This window comes from Dendropsophus ebraccatus, chromosome 3, assembly GCF_027789765.1.
Source record: "Dendropsophus ebraccatus isolate aDenEbr1 chromosome 3, aDenEbr1.pat, whole genome shotgun sequence".
Lineage (NCBI taxonomy): Eukaryota > Metazoa > Chordata > Amphibia > Anura > Hylidae > Dendropsophus > Dendropsophus ebraccatus.
In genome coordinates, this window is record NC_091456.1 from 55,370,548 (window position 1) to 55,391,518 (window position 20,971).

Here is a 20,971-nt window from a genome sequence, read left to right on the forward strand (position 1 = left end):
CTTGTTGACGTATGCCTTCTGTCACACAATGTTTTAAGCTCCTTCAACAGTTTAGAATGATTGGGTTTTGCAGGGTCCAGATGGACTCTAATGATGAAGCCTAATTAAAAAATTAAGACCAAAATTTCCCCGGGAGAAGTTCCAGATAACGTCAAAGGGAAAAGTGCAATTAGTAGAGGATTTATGGGTAACTCTTCCAATGCTGATAAATGTCCAAAAGACACAATGAGGTTATATATATATTTGAGAAACAACATAATAAACACAAAACTAGAAGTTACTTAAGTTTAATGCTTAAAAGTCTGAATGCACAAACAATCTAGTATTATATATGTACTTATGGTCAACAAGGTCATATAATTCTGTACAATGACACAATTTAGTATCAAAATCTTTCTACACTGTAGATTATTACGAAACTGTTAATGACATCAAACACTGTGTACTTAAAACACCATTTTTTTGCTACCACATTTTGCAACTTCAGTAAAACAGTCCACCTTTCAGTATTGATTCTTTTCTAGTAGGAAATTAAGTATTTTCTACGTATACGATAAGATTTATCTACAATGTCCTTTTGATTTTGATCCATAGCAGCAAAGGCACTGTACATCAGCAGATCCACAGACTTTAAGAAATTAAAAGCATTTAAAATAACAAAAAAAAAAAAGGTAAAAATACAAAAGAATCACATATTAATTAAACAGCAACAATGACATAAAAGGTTGAAAAGTATTGTATGAGGCATGGCGGCTCAGTTTGCCTCGGGTTTGGGACGTTCGAAAAGAGAAGTCCTGAAGTGAAGGTCCTGTCTGTGCAGAAGTTACATTCGTTTGCATGTCCTAATATGTCACCGGTTGTTGGTTGCCGTGAAACAGATGAAGAGAATGATCCCTTTGGGTTTGCTGTGGCACATCTCATTCAGTGAACCAGCATTGACAGAGTACAAGTTAATTCCTGTGTTAACTGTGCATTCCATATGTGTCCAGGAGGGAAAAGGCTGAATTGCTTGGGTGAAGTTTGAACTTTATCTACAAAAAAAAAAAAAATTTAAAATATATTACAATGGTTTCTCACTACAATCACATTAAAAACACAACGGATAAGTACAATGGACACCCAGTTATGTTATGCCTGGCTTTATAACTTTCTTAGGGTATTCTGAACTAACAGGTTTATATGCCATTGTTCTGCAGAATTTTGCTCAACAAGTTACATCTCTAATTTCCAGTGCCCCAGAGATGATGGGCGGAGCCTAAAGCTTATGGTGTCTGCATAAACAGAGAAGGAGATCCTCAACTACACACAGACTAAAAAGCAGCATCATTTAAGCCATGACAAAGCTGTAGTGAGCAGTCTAAACTGTGTATAAAGCCAAAAGTTGAGATCTCTTACTTGCAGAGTTGTCTCTCTGCCTGTGGACCTATACACTCCTCCCATTATCCTGCTATCTTTTCCTTAAGAGTTGACTTGTTGGTAACGTAAACCCTAAATTAGTTACAGGTGGATTTTTTTTTTAGTGTATCAGGGAGAGGGTAGATGCTTTGTGACAAGAGACAGCATTTTTGTCTGATAAGGTATGTTATGCTTCTTTTATCCGTGTGTACTGTTGTGGAAAGTACCTATTTAGAGTCCATTAAACATATTTATAGGATATGTGTTAGTCCTATTATATTTGGGGTCAGAATCAAGATACGTCCTATGAGATAAGGACAACCTTTCCCAAAAGGCTTATGTCCTGATCTTATTTTCAGCACTAAATATGTGTCTTATGCACAGAGCTGTAACGGTATATCCCAGTATTACTTCTGAACAAAAGTGGAATCCCAGTATGGATCTGTAATATGTATAGAAAATCTCAGCAAGTGTTTTCAGCAGAGATGCAAGTAGATTTTGATCCGGGCTTGTAAAATAATTGAAAACAGTTTTGTACACTCCAAGAATGTGCAGAAGCTTTTAAACCGTGCATATACAATATGGCTGTACGAGTCCTTATATGAACCCCCTTCACTGTCTCTGAGGAAACCTTTTTTTCGCCACATACAAGGAATCTGCTTGTTCCCACTCCCTCCCCCAGGTTGATGACATTAATCTACCCCGTGGTCAGCATTGAAAATAAATGTAAAAAAACAAAACATAACAAAAAGTTCTTTATATCATTTTGCAGCCCTGTGTGCACTGATTCCAACACTTTTTATTTTGTTATATAGTAAAGTCCTTTTACCTTGGGAACAGAAGTAGCAAAATAGATAAAAAAAATATATATATATATATGAAAAAAAGGAAAAAAAAGCACCACCCCTCCGTCCCTCCTCCCCACCCTCTTCATCATTAGGAATGCCACTAAAACATTTTCTCCATACTGAACATTGCATAGGTCCTTAACGATTCAGCCCATGTTCAGTATTCACACAGCTGACGAATAGGAGACAATCTGCCTGGAGCATTCCTAATGATAAGGAGGGTGGGGAGGAGGGATGGTGCAAAGTTAGGGCACAGATCAGCCGGTGCCAAACGGGAGTAAAGTTTAAAAGTTGTTTTTTAGGACATTAACCGCATCACCTGCCGAACGGACCCCAGGACAGATCTTGGATTAAAAGCAGCTATCCGAAGGCACAAGTGGTTTGGGGGGTCAGATTGTGGGTACAGAGTCGCTTTAAAGATAATCTGTCAATGCAATACAAGGCACAGAGCTGCAGACTCCAGCAGTAAGGGCATAAGAAGGTGAAACAGACTTTACCTTTGTCTATAGTAATCATTATCCATAAGGGTCCTATTACAAACACATATTAATCTGACCCTAAAGCCAGGAAGAGACTATAAACAGAAAACAGGTCATAAAAGAAAGACTGAGATTTTTCCTATTTTCAAATCAATTCCTGCCATTGACTTCAAAAATCTGTCAGATATCTGTGTGTGTAATAGGGCCCTAAACTAATAATTTATATATTGTAATACATCTTACCAGACAGGCAGTCGCACAACTCCCAGACATGTCTCAGTGTGTCAATGGGATGCCTTGCACACCTTCGCACAAAGAATTGACATGTCAGTTCTTTGGTCGGAGAGCAGAGGTGCGCCAGGCATCCCATTGACACACTGAGGCAGGGGGGATTTCGAGCGAAGTCTGCGGCAGTGTGAACTGACCCTTAAAGTGTGTTAGAAACGTGCAGGTTTAAAAAGAGTGATCACAGTAAACAAAGACTGTTTTATATTCCTATGCCCCAACAGCTGGGGTCTGCAACTTTAAAGCTTTTATGGAGCTGACAGATTCCCTTTAACTGGGGAAAACCCTCAGGGGTTCAAGATTTTGACCAACAAGACCAACATATGTCCAGGATTTAAATCCCACTAAGAGCAACTAATGCAGGGAGTTTATATATTCTCCCCGTGTTTGCACGGGTTTTGTGTTCGGGTATTCCAGTTTCCTCCCACACTCCATAACATGCTGACAGGTTATTTAGATTGTGAGCCCTATTGGGGAGAGGGACTGATGTGACCGATGTCAAATGTCAATCTGTACAGAGCTGTGGAATAGGTTGGTGCTAATTAAAGGGGTTGGCCACTTTATAATAAAATAGTTTCGTGTACAGTATTAGTAAGTGTACTCACTGTATATACTGACAGCAGCTCCCTGTGTACCTCATAGAGCTAATATCAGACTCCCCTCCTCCAGGCTGTGCTGCCCTGCTCTGTTGTGTTTTGGTCCATAAAATTGCTTACATGGAGGAGCATGTGACCATGCCCCGCCCCCCTCTGTCCACCACTGAGCCTGTATGTGTCTATGGAGGACACAGTGGACAGGGCCTGGTCACATGCTCCTCCATGTCGGCCATTTTATGGACAGAAACAAAACAGAGCAGGGCAGCACAGCCTGGAGAAGGGGAATTTGATTTTAGCTCTATGAGGTACACAGGGAGCTGCTGTCAGTATATATAGTGAGAACAGTTACTAATACTTTGTACTGACCTATTTTACTATAAAGTGGCCAACCCCTTTAAAAGAATTATGAATATTACATGCTCTACTAACCACTGTAAAGACTCCCTACATACCATCCAAAAAGTAGAAAAAAAATTCTTAATCTGTATAAGGTACTGTTTTTTTTTTTTAAATCAAAAAGAATGCAATACTTGGTTATAAGATGTGACTGTGTATTTATCTGGACATAAAATATGTGACAAAACAGTTTAGTTAAACCTATAAAAAACGCAAATGTAAATAATGAAAGACTATGAGGGCTATGGCTTGCTGTCCGATAATACCTAGGTAGAAGCCTCTACCAGCTAGTTAGGGTAAGGCTGACAGCGAGTGAATATATTCTGACATAGGCTAGAAATGATTACACATTATGAAGACTGTATATTTACATAATTGTAGCCTAGCGTTCCTCTCTTGTTTTGGAAATACAGCAAAACACAGTAACAATCTGACAAGCGTGGCACGGCTGAAATGTGGCCTTTGTGCAATAGCCGTCCCTACTGGCCTCTAATCCTTGATAATAACCAGTATGAGAATCTTTCATCACAGCAGTGGTTTCTCCAACTGCAGGGTGAATGGGCCAGAGGGGAATTTGTGGGAGTTAGCTGGGAGGAGGAAGGTCACAAGTTGGAAAAATTGGCCGAAACGAATATAATGCTTTTATTTTTTGTATGTACACTAAACATTTTAGACAGTGGGAACCGTTCAGCCATGGATTTGATGCTTTTCTTTCCTCACCAATTTTTTTTTTTTCCAAGACAATTGCATTGTTCTTAGATGCAATTTTGTAATTGAAATCATTATGAATTATATGCAGCTGCTGTATGTAAATGAATTGTACTCTAATGGATATATGATAGTTATTGTGACCATGCTCCTCCATTTCAGCCATCGCATGGACAGAATCACCACAGAGCAGGACAGCACAGCCTGGAGAAGGAGAGTCTGATTTTAGCTCTATAAGGTACACAGGGAGGTGCTGTCAGTAAGTGCAGTAAGTATATGAATATTGTACACTGAACAATTAAACATTTTATTTGCTGCAGCGTCAAGGATATCTGCTTGCAGTAAATGGAACCTTCATGGTTTATTACAGAACATAAACACTGGTGCGTCAATTGTTACACTCCAAGGAGAATGAGGCAGGGAGAAACTCTAGTAATTTGTAGTCAGTATTATATCTTATTGCAGTGTGTAATTCACAGATTTGACTACTCAGTACTACTCTATAATGTCCTCCTTGCTGCTGCTTCTGAGGGTGTTGCTCTAGAGACATCTGCGTGTGTGTGTGAACGTGTGTGTGTGTGTGTGTGTGTGTGTGTGTGTCCATTCACACACACGCAGCTGATGTGAGGCACTAACAGCTCCTCTCCACCCACTAGTCCTCAACTACTGACAATTAGGATGAAAACTGCTTAGCTTAGACTAGATCACTGCTAGAGCTGCTATCCTGGCAACATTTTCAAGCCTTGATCCTGAGTTCTGTGTGGTTTTGGCCTTTAGGCATCTGAGGTCACAATGCTAAAATAGTTCTTTTCCAGTTGCCTGATCAAAGATGGGATAGGCATTAGGGGAAAGGGGTTATGCAGGACCAGAAAACTATAGCTGCTTTCTTCTATAAAAACAGCACAACCTGTCTGCAGTTTGTGTATGGTATTACAGCTCAGTTCCATTAAAGTGAACAGTTTTGTAATACCACGTACAACCTAGGGACAAGTGTGGCGCTATTTTTTGTAGAAAGCAGCCATGTTTGTCTGGAAAACTGGGATAACTCCTTCAATAACAATAATTATAGCACATAGAAAGTAAAATATCTACAAAAGACTAAAAGGCCATTTTCTTTTCCATAAAACCAAATTATAGCTATCCGGTAGGAATATTCTTCACATACTTCTGAGCAATGCAATATTTTCAAAAGGCTTAATAGCCAGGCAACATTTCAAGACTGTCAAAATGGCGGTGCTATTGAACAAGCGCAAACACAGCTTTGATGTTTCATTCTCTCTCATTTACTTACTAATAAGGTTGGTGCCTTTTAAATAAATTAACAACTTTGAACATCTGCTTCCATACAAAACATGCATTTAATAAGCCAGCAAGACCATAAAAACAGAGCGCTAATGACAGAGGTATGCTATTTACAGCGCTTATACATCAATGCAATGAGCACTGAGGTTACAGACACAGAGGAGCAGGTTACATACATGTTTCACAAATGCATTTATTCCTCATCTATGCAGACACAAATAGAGACATTGCAACCAACCAGACGACTGTTCATTCTGTAACCAGCACAAGATGAGTCAGCACACAGAATGAAACTTGCAATGTAATGGGAGTTTAATTACCCGTTGAGCAAACTTTTCTGAATAACAGCCTTTATCTAGCATGCCGAAATGTTGCGCAGCAGGTGAGTAAACACCGGTTATATCATAAATTATGGACAGCGGGTGCGACCTCTCTTTTGTGTTACACTGGTTATTGACAATTTGCAGTATGCCCTAGAATATTTTTTTAAACCCCATTTACTTGCATAGTAGTGTATACTTTCCAGAGTGAAAATGAGAAATGAGTATTAGAACACGTGGACATCAGAGCGGTTTCTTGTAACCGAGACTCCATTTGCCAGAGCAGAGAGCTGCTGCCAAGGCATCCCTCTTTCTGGAGAACATCTATCATATGAAGCAATGTGCCACACTGCATACTGCAAAATGTCTATATGCCTGTCAATTCAGCAGCCAGATGGGGGGGGGGGAGGCTGCATTAGGAAAAGAGTTTGTCCTTCGTGAATGACCCATTCAAAATGGGTTGTCCATATAAAGGAAACATGGCTGCTTTCTTCCATGAACAGCTTCACAACTGTCCACAGGTTGTGTTTACTATTGCTACTCACCCTCATTCCCTTCAACACCAGAGACAACCCAACCGAAAGACAGATGTGGCTCCCTAGTTTCTGAAAAAAATACCCATATTCTAATCCTAGACAATCCCTTTGAATAATGCAAACTTATTAACAATACCCATAACAGTAGTGCATCTTTAATTAAATCAAACCGTCATTACATTCATGCTGCCTGAGTCACCTGAGGGGTCCTTAGTGGCTTCACCACCTCACCAGCCTTGACTGATAGATCCTTCCCTGTTTGGTATAGGAAGAGATTTATCAAGAATGGCAAGTTTGGAGGACGCCACTGAGGATCAACATGGCTTCTCTGGGTTCAGCCAGCATAAAAATGATGCCTGTTGCCGCTATGATTATTTAAAATGTAAAAATCAGGTAACTCATTTCGATGTAATATACTTGTCTGATCATGAATTGTTAATGCCACATGGTGTCACTGGAGAATAAAAAGTCGGCCCCTACAGCAATTAAGTTATCATCACTTCTATGTGCTTAATGTTGAGCCCTTTATCAGAATTTATTAGACAAACTTTTAAAACTATATAAAAATACAACAAAAAAATCATTTAATTAAAAAACTCCTGCAACTGAGATTCGTTTCAATTGAGTAAAGGGTGAAATAAGGTATTTCTGCATATGGTACAAAAAAAAAAATAAAAAAAAATCTGTTGGGGTGGGGGAGAAATGGAAACCTATACTGGCCTAGGCTTTGTCAGCTTTTGTTCTTATCAATCCAGTCCTCCTGATCTTCTTTCTTTTGGGATGAGTGCTTGGAGCAGGACCTTCCCGCTCATCTAATCAAAGGCTGAGATTGGACACCATTGCGGGCAGTGACAGGACTGATCGGGCAGGTCCTACTCTGAGCACTTTATTTTGAAAGCAGGAAGAAAGGAGATCAGGGGGAACAGAAGAACAGGAGCTGCAGGGGACCAAGCATCGGTAAACATAGGTTTTTCTTCTATTTTCCCTCAATCCGCAGCAGCATCTTATATTTTTTCTACCAAAGGCCAAAATACCATTTTACATGGGAACTGTAAAGTACTTTATGCTACTGAATGACAGGCACCACGAAATAGACAAAGTGATAAGTTAGGAAATTAAAGGGGTTATCCAGCGCTTCAAAAAACATGTCTCCAGTTCAGGTGTGGTTTGCAATTAAGCTCCATTTACTTCAATGGAACCGAGTTCTAAACCCCACCCAATCTGGAGACGAGCAAGGAAAAAGTGGCCATGTTTTTGTAGCCCTGGATAACCCCTTTAAGGAGGCCATCTCTATGCTGGCTTTGTCTCGCCCTGATGGGCCTGAAAGATAGGTCTTTACCTACTGGCAAATAGGGAGAGACCTGTCAATCAAGCCCCGCAGCGAGAGCTGGCCTCCTTGGCTTTTCACCTTGTTCACCATGATTTATAGCAATGAGGGGGGCGTATACCTGTTTTTATACTGCCAATGTTTCAGGCAGCATGAACTGCCTGACAGGACCTTTAATAAAAGATGTTGATTGTAATTTTTTTTTTAAAAAACCCAATAACCCTACATTAGAAACAGAGATAATGTACTAAAAGCAAACTTACCTAAATTTCCATGGTCGGTACAGACTACTTAAGTCAGTTCATTTTTTTGTTTTCTTACAAAGTCTTCTTTACACAAAATAAATATGTTACAGGTATAATACACAATCCATGAACAAGTCTGATTTATAGAATAAGTTTAGTATTTCTGTGCGTCTTCCACCTGCACATCTGAAGATTTGGTTTCAAGTTCCTAGTAAGCATTTACAACAAAATGGAAAACGGGGAGCGCATTTGGCAAAAGAAAGAGAAACAACTTGCTGAGGTGGACGCTTTAGGCCCTTGGTTCCAGGAAGGAGAGAAAAAAAAAAAGACAGAAAAGTGCTACTAGTAGGCGTCTCATTGGCAGTTGGAATTTGTCTTTAATAAATAACTTCATAGACTGTAGCCTTCTTGTCCCCTGATCCAGTAACAATGTATTTATCATCCACAGAGATGTCACAGCTCAGCACAGATGAGGATTCTTTGGACTGTGGGAAAGGATAAACAGTGAGAAATCTGATGCTTCCAAGAACAACAGTAGGAAAAATCACCCTCTTTAAGAGAAGGCTGCTTAATATATGATCAAATTACAGTACAACTTCTTTAAACTGTCATTAATAGGACACGCCATGTGCTGGATTACTGGCCAACCATAGTAAGCTCACTTTAAGTCAGTTACCCCATTATAACTGGATCAGAAATTTTTCTTAAAAGGTGCCAGAAAGTTTTAATAAATTATTGCCACCTCTGTCCATGTCAAGAACTGTTCATAGCAGTAGCAAATGCCCATAGAAAACCTCTCCAGCTCTGGACAGTTCCTGACACTGACAGAGGTGGCAGCAGTGAGCACTGTGTCAGACTGGAAAAAAAATACACCATTTCCTGTAGTGCTCACAGCACCTAGTAAGTAATAATTAACCAACCATTTTTGGCAATCCGGAACCTCCAAATTTCTCTTAGGGTACAAACACACTGGGCGTATTCGCCGCGGATTTCTCGCTGCGAATTTGCAGCAGATCTGTGTCCTGTACACTCTATGGGCAAACAAAAGGCAGATGTCATCCCGCTGCGAGTCAGTCAGCAGCCCACCCAGTTAACCCCCACCGCCGGAGTGTATCCTTCACCTGCTCCCCACTCTGGCTTGCTTCGGGGCTCCCGGTGTCTTCATGTCCCGCTCAGTCAATCAGTGCGCTGCGGTGGGGCAGCGCACTGACTGGCCGAGCGGGACGTGCCGGGAACCCCTGAAGCAAGCCGGAGCGGGGACCAGGTGAATTTTATGCTATGGCGGCAGGGGGGGGTAAAGGAGCAGGCTGCTGACTGACACGCAGCGGGATGGACAGGGGACGCGAGTTTGTCTGCCCATAGAGTGTACAGGGCTCAGATCTACAGCGGATCACGTTGCGGATCCGCCCAGTGTGTTTGTACCCTTACACAGAGTTTCAGACTGTTAGTAAAGCTTTGAAGTATGTTGTCCCCAGATTTTCTAGTTGATCACCTTTACAATGCAGCTCAAAGAAAAACTTCTTGTTCCGATGCAGCCACCTATCTCCTTGTGTCGGTGCCGTACTTTTGGAGCAATTGGTTTCCAAAGAAATATGTAAATTAGTTTTGTTTGTTCACTAGGGCTGTTCTTTTGGCCCCCCAGTTTACCCCCCTATCCCGCCTACACGCCTATTTATGTATAGTCAGCTATATGGTGCACCGAGGGGCCAAATAATGCAACTGGTGCATTTCTTTTGCAACAAATTGCTCCAAAGTGATGGCAACTAGAAAAAAAAAGGAACACCAATGTCAGGAGGAGGAAGTAGGCAGCTACAGGAACATATCAGCAATTTCATATGGACAAAACTGCTCTTTAAAAAACAGCATGCATTTGTAATAGAGTTAATTTTCTTAACTTTGTTAGCTTTGGTTCTAAAAACTATTTTTTTACTTTGGCATACCCAGGAAAGGTGTACAGCACAAACAGAAAAGCAGAAAAAGTAACTTCTCTTTCATTAAGAAACTTACCTGGAATATACTGGCCCCGTAAGGTGTTCGCCAGGCATTAAGTAGGTTGTCCTTTCCAGTGCTCACAAACCACTTTCCTGCAATAATAATAATAAAAAAAAAAAGTATTAAATTTAATAGTATATTAGTTATTTGTGAGCACCAGAGTAACCCGCAGACTGTATGTATGACTGACATATCAAGCAAATGAGGTAGGGAAAAAACAGATCAAGGGGCCTTTTACTACTATACAGCAATGCTTCAGCCAAGATTAGTTATGCCTACCTACATAATCTTTTAGGGTTCATAAATATTATGAAAACGTAAAACAATGCATTTTTTAAAAGGTCTTTAAATTGATTTATCACTTACAGTCACCAGGATATTTTATATACTTAGACTGGCCCATTGGGGAATTCCCCAGTGGGCCCCCAAGCTATCGCTTACAGGTAAATGCAGCGCTCTAATTGAAAAGGCTCCCCCATCATGCCAATCACTCATGAGGCGGTAAGCTTGCAGTCACAAAAGGCCACTATCTCCCACTCCACCATGGCATTCAAGTTATGTCACATGTGTACTCGACAAGCAGGGAAGGAGGGAAGACTCCGATGGAGTCTACAGGGAAGGGGGGGGGGGGGGGGAAATACTACATACTGGGGAGCTTAGCAACAAGGGGACTACTTAGGGGGAGGTTGGGGGATTGGTGTTTAGCTACATGAGGGATACGACCTACTGGGGACTTATCTACACAGAGAAGCCTAACTACCATATGGAGACACAGAAGGGCTGAACTACTATATGCAAGCACAGAGGGGCTCAAGTAGTATACAGAGGCACAGAGAAGGTGTAACTACTATATAGAGGCACAGAAGGCACTTATACTATATGGAAGCAAAGTGGGGCCTAACTACTATGCGGAGGCACAGAAAGCCTAAGTACTATATGTAAGCAAAGATGGAACTTAAGTATATGGATGCACAGACAGGGTCTAACTACTATGTGAAGGTAGAGGTAGCTTAGCTACTATATGTGGGTACAGATGAGGGATATTCTGCTATGTGACGGCACAAAGAGGGCCTGTCTAATTTATGAGGGCACAGAGGGGTACTATTAAAAAGGACCTAAGAATACTAGATGGGAACACACAAGATGGGTACTGCTACTGTGTGGAGCACTGAAAAGTTTGCATAGAGGTGAGGATGATGCTGAAGAGAGGAGTCTAAAATGTCTGTCACATTCTGTGGAGACGAGTGATCACCAGGAGAAGTCTTCATTATGGCCGGTGTTAGTTCTGTGGAGGCGGCCGCAGAACAGCACCGGTTTCCCATAAAGCATCAAGTGTACAACGCACTTATGACCCTCCAACTACAAAGGCTACAGACCTTTAGTGCATGCTAGGAGTTGTAGCTGCAAAGTGAAATTTGCACAAAGGCTGCAGCCCTTAGGATATGCTGGGATCTGAGGTACAAATGAACAGACAACCCCTTTGATAACTGCTAGCTTTATAGAGAGATTTATCTTCTTTGTACATTAATATGCCCAAATACACATGTACATTAATAAGTATGCTTAATAGTCAGGGCAATGTGTCACTAAAAGGCCTTTTAAGGTAATTGTTAAAGGGTATTACAGTGACCCAAGGTAAGCTACCTTATCCACTGTAATCCTTTGAAAAATTCATGAGTAAGAAATCAACCCTTTGGCATCAGTAGCCTACACGGCTGAAGAGAAGCACACGTAAGTAAAACAATTCCAAATGTAAAACAGGTAACAACTTACCACAATGGGCAAACTTGAGGGAAAGTACACAGCTTTCATGAAGATGTAGCTGGTACTTGTCTGGCTTAGTAACATGCAAAACTTCAACATTGCTGTTCTCCATGCCCACTGCTAACCATTCACCAGTTGGACAATAACCCAATGAGAAAATCTGAAAAATATAAATAAAACTAATGAATTAACTCACACAACACGAGGACACAGACTAGCAAGGACCCTACAGGTCAGTAAATCTACTTCTATCTACTATCTTCTATATAGCCACTTTATGGTTCATAAATAAGACTTTAATGCTGAGCTTTACCAGCAAATGATGAAAACAAAGCTTTGTAGTAATAGCTGGTTGCATTAAGTAGAGCCTGTCATCTCTCCTGAGGTCCTGTTTAATGCACTTTACAAAAAGAAAGAAAGAAAAAAGAAAAAAAAAACACAAAAAACTTTCACTTCAGGACAGCTCCGTAAGGCTGGGTTCACACTAAGTTTTTGCAATCCATTTTTTTTTTTTTTTTTTTTTTTTTTTTTTTGCAAAAAACGGATGGAAAAAAAAAACTGATGCATTTGTATGCATCCGTTTTCCCATTATATATATATATATATATATATATATATATATATATATGGATCAAAACAGATGTTTTTTAATGTACACAAAAACGTAGTCGACCTCATTTTTGGGTCTGTTAGAAAAAAACGGATCCGGTTTAATTTTTTTTTAATAATGGAAGGCAATGGAAAAACAGATGCACACAAATGCAGCCTTTTTTTGCACAAAAACCGATGGGAAAAAAAAAACTGATTGCAAAAACATAGTGTGAGCCCAGTCTCAAAGGTTGGCCTCTTTAGAATTATACTCTATTATTGTTATAAAATGTAAAACAAACAAAAAATAAACAAGAAAAAACAAACAAAAAACCATAAACTGCAAATAATGGTGGCAAGTTACATAACACCAATGTGCAAAAAAGCAGGTAACATCTGTGCCTCTGGGAGTGCCATATAACCAATCTTTTCATCATTTTAAATAAAAGGGAAAAAAAGGCCCTTTTAGTAAACATAAAGCAAAATTCTGTTAAAACTTTGATCCCCAGCAGCTGCGGATGACATGAAAGACTCTATTGCACTGTGAACCCTGCCGGCATATTTTGATCTGATTATACCTGTGAAGTAAAGTCATGTTGCTGGAGCTGTCGGCCTTCCCGCAGATCCCAGGATCGTACTGTGTTGTCCAAACCTCCGGTCCATAGTTTGGTACCATCATTAGAAATGTCAATACAGCTGGCTCCATCTGTGTGGCCCTGGAATTGCCTGATTAGAAGGAAGGGGAGGAGGGGGGAAGAGACATATTTACCACAATGAATAGCAAACAAATGTACAAAGATAAATAAAGACACATATGCTACAACATAAAGTGATTAGTATTATCAAAATGACTTTCCGAAACAACAAACAATTTCGTCTCTCCAGGCTTGTCAAAACAAACGGGGAGATGTCGGAGCATAATTGTACATTCATTCACAAAGACACTGCTCGCCATTGAGCAGCTTTTCAGTTATTTCAATTTGAATACAACATTTTGATTGTTTTAAAATTTAGAATATACTCCATGGAGTCAACCTATCATAAACATAAAAAAATAAATAAATAGATTCAAGTTACGTAAAACATTACGTAAAAATTCTTCCGTCCACATAAAACTTATAGGCCCACATCCCTTTCTCACAGGTGTTTGGGGAAAATAAGATGTAAACCTAGCTAACAGTGTCTGCCTCAACTGAAAACAATTAAAGAATACATGTCATTAGGCGGCTTTCTGCAATCAGAGTGGGGTCTCTCATGCTGGGTAGCCTTTGAATATGACCACACTGGCTAAGTTCTGTGCACAAGCCCCATTCTGATGTAATAGGGCTTGTGCATGGAACTCACTCAGCATGGCCGTAACCATAGGAAACAGATCTTACAGTGGCAGGAAAAGCTGCCCAATGACGGGTACACTTTAAGAAGTGCATTTTCTAGATCCACCAGGATAAGGCTGCATTTACACTGCATGCAGGAAGTACGATGGAGCAATGCCTCAGGATACCAACAAAAGGCCTGCTGACTTTATGGTTTTTAATGAAAAACATGGTTTTATTATACTTATTCTAAATTTAAAAAAGATAATATAAATATATAAAAATTTTATATATATTTATATATATATATATATATATATATATATATATATATATATATATATATATATATATATATATATATATATATACACACACACATACATATACACACACTCTATCTTTTTTTTTATTAGAAAAAGTATCATAAAAACCAATATTTTTTACATTAAAAACCATAAAGTCAGCAGACCTTTTGTTGTCTACTTAGTATATATGTATAGGCGTATATACACACACACACACACACACACACACACACACACACATATATACAGTATTTAGTAGACAGGCACACAGACACATCTATTTACATGAAATCCAACCCCTGTGGCTTGCACATACATCATACACATCGGCACTCTCTTACACTGCCAGCAGCTTTAAATCTTTATAACACCACAGTATCCAGTGTCAAACTGGAGGGGAATTCCTGAATATAATATAAGGGTGTAAAGGGTGGACAAAGTCATCTATTGAGTTGTCAAATATGTACATGTGCAACCACAACAATTAAAACAGTGACTGTGAAATTTACAAGGGATAGAGACAATCTTTATTACAGGCGTGCTCGGCCCTATTTTACCTTATATAGGTTATGAGATAGAAAACAATGAGCGTTAAACCCTTTAACTTATATATAGACCTTCACATAGATTACAAATACATATCATTTTACACAGAGACATTAGCACCATTACCATGATATCTCATTTCATGGCAGTTTAGTCAAAACCCAAACAAAACTCCAAGCGAGTAATACGATGGCTAGAGTGACACGAGTTACATTAGGTCTATGGCGTCAGTGCAACACAAGCCGCTCAAAGGGACCTTGATAAACAATAGCTGCCATGACACAATATAGGCAAAAATATGGACCTAAACAGGTTTTCATATAAACACTGGGGGTGGGGGGTATAAATTGTGTTGGAGGTGAGCCTGTCAGAATTACTGAATAGGCTTTATAGGTGTATTTGAAATTTACTTTTTCTGGAATTAGCTGAAAACCAGTTTTTCTTCCCCGCTATCTACAAGGACATCAAACGATAGAGAAAAAAAAATAAAAATAAAAACAGGTTTAAGCTGACCTAGAACATCCAGAAGCTAGTGGGATTAGCCATTTCAAAGCATGTTAGCCTCCCAACATCATAAATCTCTCAGCATGCCTCTATATTCTTGACGGAACTTAACCATTCCTTGGATGCTAGTTCTATGATCATTTAGGAAACAGGAAATAGAGAAATCGTGGTGCTGAGACAACAATGTTGGGCTGTGTACCCTCATGTCTACGTTCAGAACTAAGAACAAAGCTATTGAATATATGATGTTCCATATGGGGCCAAGAATGTGTACTGTAATATATAGATAGATAGACATATGTATGCTTAAAGTGTCACTGACATTTTATTTTTTTGCAGAAATCAATAGTACAAGCGATTTTAAGAAACTTTGTAATTGGGTTTATTAGGCAAATATCCCATTATTTGTATTCAAAAAAACTTTTCCCAGGTCCCCCCCCCTCTCTCTCTCATCCACTGCTCATTATCAGGAAATCTCGACTCTAACATCAGTCGGGCCCTGTCTGTTCTATGGAGAGGGGAGGGGGAGGTGGGAGATTAGCCAGCAGAGAGCAAAGGATTACACAGCGGGACCTGTGTGAAAGCGGTATATAGAGGGCAGAGATGTCAATACTGACTGTCAGTGGAGATACCCCGGTGATGTAGCTGTAAATTAACTCTTTGTTGTCCTGTTTTGGTGCCTCATCTCCCCCCACCCCTTCCCTCTCCATAGAGAACAATAAAGACAGGGGTGAGAGCTTCAAACTGCTTTTTCATGATAAAAATGCATTTTTAAGCTAAGAAACATAATTACAAAGTTTAACATTGCCTGGACTAGTGATTTCTGCAAAAAAAAATTAAACAGTGACACTTTAAAGTTAAAACATCTTGTCTACTTATAATATAACCACGTTATGGTGACTGCTCACTCCACATTAATGATGTATATTGTTAAGTCTTGTCCTTACAATTTTAGACTGCACCTTTTTGTCTAAGTGTCTAAGCCATCAGTATCATCCTGAAGGAAAAGAAAAGTCTTGACTAATCAGGCACTATGTAATTTCGCCTTCAGCCAGTATTACCGCTCACTAAGGGCAATCATCACATGAAAGGGAGAGACAAATCAGCTATTTCATCAGGTGACACCATTTTGGGCTTTGAACGTTCCGACTGCTGAAAAATTATTGTGATGTTCATTGATTTTCAACTCACAAGATTACATAGGAGAGTACAGAGCACAAAATACAAGGTGGGTGGGAACGGGAAAACACCAACCAATCTATTGACAGGCCAGTCGAGAGAAGACATTTATGGACTGTAAAGCACTGATACAGGTTATTAAAATTAGTCAAATCACAGTCTATGATCCTGGGTTAAAGTCCTGCCGAGCCAGTTTACTGTTCCAGGAAACAAAAGCATGTACTGGAGAGCAATCGGAGCCTGTGAACCTTCTGTAACACTTTTATTACTACTCTATTGCTAAACTGCTGATAACCGTGTGCACAATCTGCCATTGCTGATATAGGAGGTTAGTACAAATACAAGTTCACAACAGATTCCTTATCAATATTCCATGCAAATTTAGCTACTTGGGCTGTCTGTAGCCATCTTTCAATGGGAAATTATATCATGTCCGCTAGCCACACAATTTTAAAGAGGTTTTGCCAAGAGAGGCATTTCCGGTGGTCATAAACCGTACACCGACCGTCTAAGGTGCACGGAAGCCTCCTGACTATCCACCGATGATGTTGCACATGTTGGCCTTGTTTCAATGCCTGACCCTATTGTTCTTGCAGCCATAAACTGCCAGTAATCTGGCTGCAATTTTTCCTACCCTACGGGAGAACATGGACATGGCGAATGTTTGTGTGTACTGGCTGTTGTTGAAAGTGTATTGCCACCTTCAGACTCTTATAGGCTATGTTTACACATAGTATTTCCGTCAGTATTTTTTCAAACAAAATCAGGAATGGAACTGACAGGGCAAAATTATAATGAAAAGATTTGCAGTTTCTGTGTTATCTACTCACTCCTGGTTTTGGTTGGAAAAAAAAAAAAAGACTGACCAAACGACTAATGGAAATACGATGTGTGAACATAACTATATACAACAATCTTGCAGGGTATATGGCCATCCTTAAACAGGTAGGGGCAACCAGATAACACATATGTTATTTATTATTGAACTATATATTAAAATGTGTTTGTCGAATCTGATGATTTTGACCGATCATGTAATGTGTATGCAGGATTCCCAAACCCTCCACCACCAGATCATAATGTGGAGGAAAAAATTATGGCATGTTAAATTTCTACTGCCAAATCCTTTGGTTCTTAGGGAGATAAGCCACTGCCAGAGAAATCAGTTTACACTCCCTTGCTCAGCCAATCAATTACGTGGGTGGAAGGAAAGGGAGCGATAGCTGTCGGATAATCGTATGCGTACGGCCAGCTAGACAATCTCATTTGATCATAACACATATCAACAAAGCATCAGCTTTCAATTCTATATTACAGGACACAAGATCTTTCCCAGTTATAGATTTTTTTGAACTGTAGCTTCTGCTGCTGTTATAGCGTATGTATCCTTTATAAAAGATAACAGCTTACAAAATCCAGGGCTTGCCAATATTTATCAAGTTCATTGATATATTTGAGATCTCTTTTTCTGGAGACTAGAGGATACCAGGAAATGTGGCAGACGTTAGATAACAAGTTACTGCTGCCGTTGAGGTCATAAGATAGCAGCGAAAGGTACTTTGAAGATAATGCCTAGTATATTGACCTTGAGATTCAAAGAAATATGCCAAAATGACAGCGTCCTCCGATTCTTGCAGCAGATAAATGGATTGGCAGTATGCAACAAATACTGAATGGCAGCACAGCATGGACAACTGCGTAGAGCATACACAGATGTCAAAGAGTATATACACCAAATCAGAATTCTATGATATGCACAATTATAAATAAAAACAACAGTATATAAATGCAATTATTATTATTATATTATTATTATTCTACAAAGACTAGCATTGACTTCTATCGGGTGCCCTGGTTACCTGCTTAGATAAATCATCATATACATACCTGACAAGGGTCTGATTGTGCAAGTCCCACACTGCAATGTTGCCATCACTACAGCAGGAGAAGCAGACTTTGGAATCGGGGCTGATGGCCAGAGCATAGCAGGCAGGAGCGGATGATGTCAGCTCGGCTTTTATACGTGGGGTAGGAGCTGCCAGGTCCCATATGGATAACGTGCTGGCTTCCCCTCCAACAATCAGAGTGCGCCCATCAGGGAGTAATCTACAGGAGCGGATGTAGTTATCTCTGTTCTGCAGAGACAAAAACCATTGGGACATGAAATCGTACTTACTTAGAACTAGGGAAGCAACAGTTTCATAGCCTGTCTGTTTCCCATTCAAGTGTTTTCATTGCTCTATATAAACAGCAGTTATTTTAGAAATGTTCTTTGTACCTCGTTCTTTAAAAAAATAAAAACCTCATGGGTGACGGGTTAAGCGGCTACACGGGAAACCTCTAAAAGCACAAACATTCCCTCCTGATTTTAATGAGCCATTTGCAGTTATGACAATGATAAAGTGGATTAATGCCAGAAAATTACATGACATTAGGCAAGTGCTTAAACTTGATCTTAAATTCAGTGTTGGGAGATAATTCATCTTAATTAGCATCAATATCGGAGGCTGGAAAGTCAACCCAAACTTTCCAATGCTGAACAACTTGGCACCATCATGATATATATAGTTCAGTGCAGAAGTCAATATGCTAATAGATAAAATATTGTCTCCACTATTTTACATCCCTCTATTAATCTACAATGGGTTTTAAATTAATGTCATTATTTCGTTCTACATAAAAGGTTACCACCCTCTGGAGAATAGCTACTTGTGGCTTCAGGCTAAAATAAGTTATTAATCACTGCACCGTACGTCTAAGGTTTTTCTTTTTCTTTCTTTTTTTTGTTAAAGTAGTATTAGCCCGTGACTATTTAATAGTGTATACAACTATAGAGCACTAATCATACAATATTCTCAGAATAAATGCCACAATCATACTCTACAAAGTTAAAGGGGTTCTCTGATTAAAACATAACTGTCCCCCTATTGTCCCTTGGTGTGGCCCAGACAGCTTAGAGCTCTAATCTACCTGAGCCACACCTCTTTGGCACTTTACTGCAGCATAAAACAGCATTTCTTAATACACTGCAATGAGGTGTGGCCCTAGGAGTTCAGAGCTCTAGCCTTCCTCTTTGGCACCTTACTACAACAAAAAACTGCTTTTTTGCAGTCACAGTTAAAGGGGAACTCCAAATAAAAAAAAAATTGCTTTCTATTAAAAGTACATTATATTAAAAGTCATATAGATGTGTCTATACAATGTGTTACTGTATCTGTACGGTTCTGCCACACTGGTAGCTGATAGAAATCCAGGAAATGAAAAAAAATGGCATCTGTGCAAATCCACATTGTCTCCTGCTCCTTCTGCTATCCTCTATAAGAGACAAATCTTCCATGCCTCTGTCTCACATTGTGTGTGTTTGCTGAGCGCAGGCTGATGATGCAGACAGGGGGCAGGGCGTGATGTCACAGGAGGCTTGGCTGGATCCCCCAATCCCCTGAGTGATTCACCATCTCTGACCAGCCAGAAGCAGGTGTTGCACTCATTTCTCTAATTGTGCAGAAGTGTGCAGTGAAATTAGGGCTGTGTTCACACACATTGGAGTGTCATTGCAGTACTGCAGCGTATTCACAAAAATGATGCTAAACGGCAGAGAGAATCAGAGCCTTATTGTGGGGCTCAACTTCAAAGATGAAAGATGCTTGATCATAATATGTGCATGGAAATGAAAAGAAAAAAAAAAAAATCTTTACTTTATTCCAATATCAGCGTTACAGGTAGAGAATACAGTGTGCTGTGTGGTGTTACAGGTAGAGAATACAGTGCGCTGTGTGGTGTTACAGGCAGAGAACAAAGCATGCTGTGTGGTGTTACATGTAGTAACTGTGTGCTGTGTGGGTGGGACCACAATGAAATGATAAATTACTGCAAATAATTCAGTAACACAATGAAACTGCAATGTGCGAACACAGCCTAGATGTTCTGCAACAGCTTTGGGCGGGGAATAGGCAGGGTGGAGGACTGTGATGAACAGCTGAGGGAAAGCATTGCATTCTGGAACCTGTAGTACTGTATACAACTGATAAACTAGAAAGTGCAGAAACACAAAACAGAACAAAAACCCCCAAAACAAATGGATTTTTTGTAGTTTCAAAAAAAATTGAATAGATAGGCAAGTAATGTTTTATGCTTCTGCAGAAGATTTATTTTTTAACCTCTACCTGGAGTTCCGCCTTAATATGAAATAATGTGTACATCCTTTCACCAAGAACTATGTAACATTGTCATCACTTTAGTAATTTAACAAAACTTTTAGCGAGGTTTAGTTCTTAGAAATCCTGCTCACATAGGAACAGCTTACTAATATGAATAAATAAAACAACCAACTATATTATAAA

At 39.6% G+C, this 20,971-nt stretch overlaps 1 protein-coding gene across 2 annotated transcripts in view; it reads right to left on the reverse strand.

The window, feature by feature from the left end:
* Nucleotides 1-271: 271 nt before the first annotated feature.
* LOC138785645 (transducin-like enhancer protein 4) overlaps nucleotides 272-20,971 on the reverse strand; it is a 112,456-nt gene continuing 91,756 nt past the window's right edge. For both annotated transcript variants that reach the window (XM_069961804.1, XM_069961805.1), the window contains exons 16-21: nucleotides 18,519-18,766; nucleotides 13,360-13,507; nucleotides 12,203-12,353; nucleotides 10,445-10,521; nucleotides 8,456-8,922; nucleotides 272-1,031 (exon numbers count right to left, since the gene is read on the reverse strand). In XM_069961804.1, coding sequence (XP_069817905.1) covers nucleotides 8,815-8,922; nucleotides 10,445-10,521; nucleotides 12,203-12,353; nucleotides 13,360-13,507; nucleotides 18,519-18,766 — 732 coding nt within the window. In that variant the 3' untranslated portion in view covers nucleotides 272-1,031; nucleotides 8,456-8,814. The remainder of the gene's footprint in view (nucleotides 1,032-8,455; nucleotides 8,923-10,444; nucleotides 10,522-12,202; nucleotides 12,354-13,359; nucleotides 13,508-18,518; nucleotides 18,767-20,971) is intronic.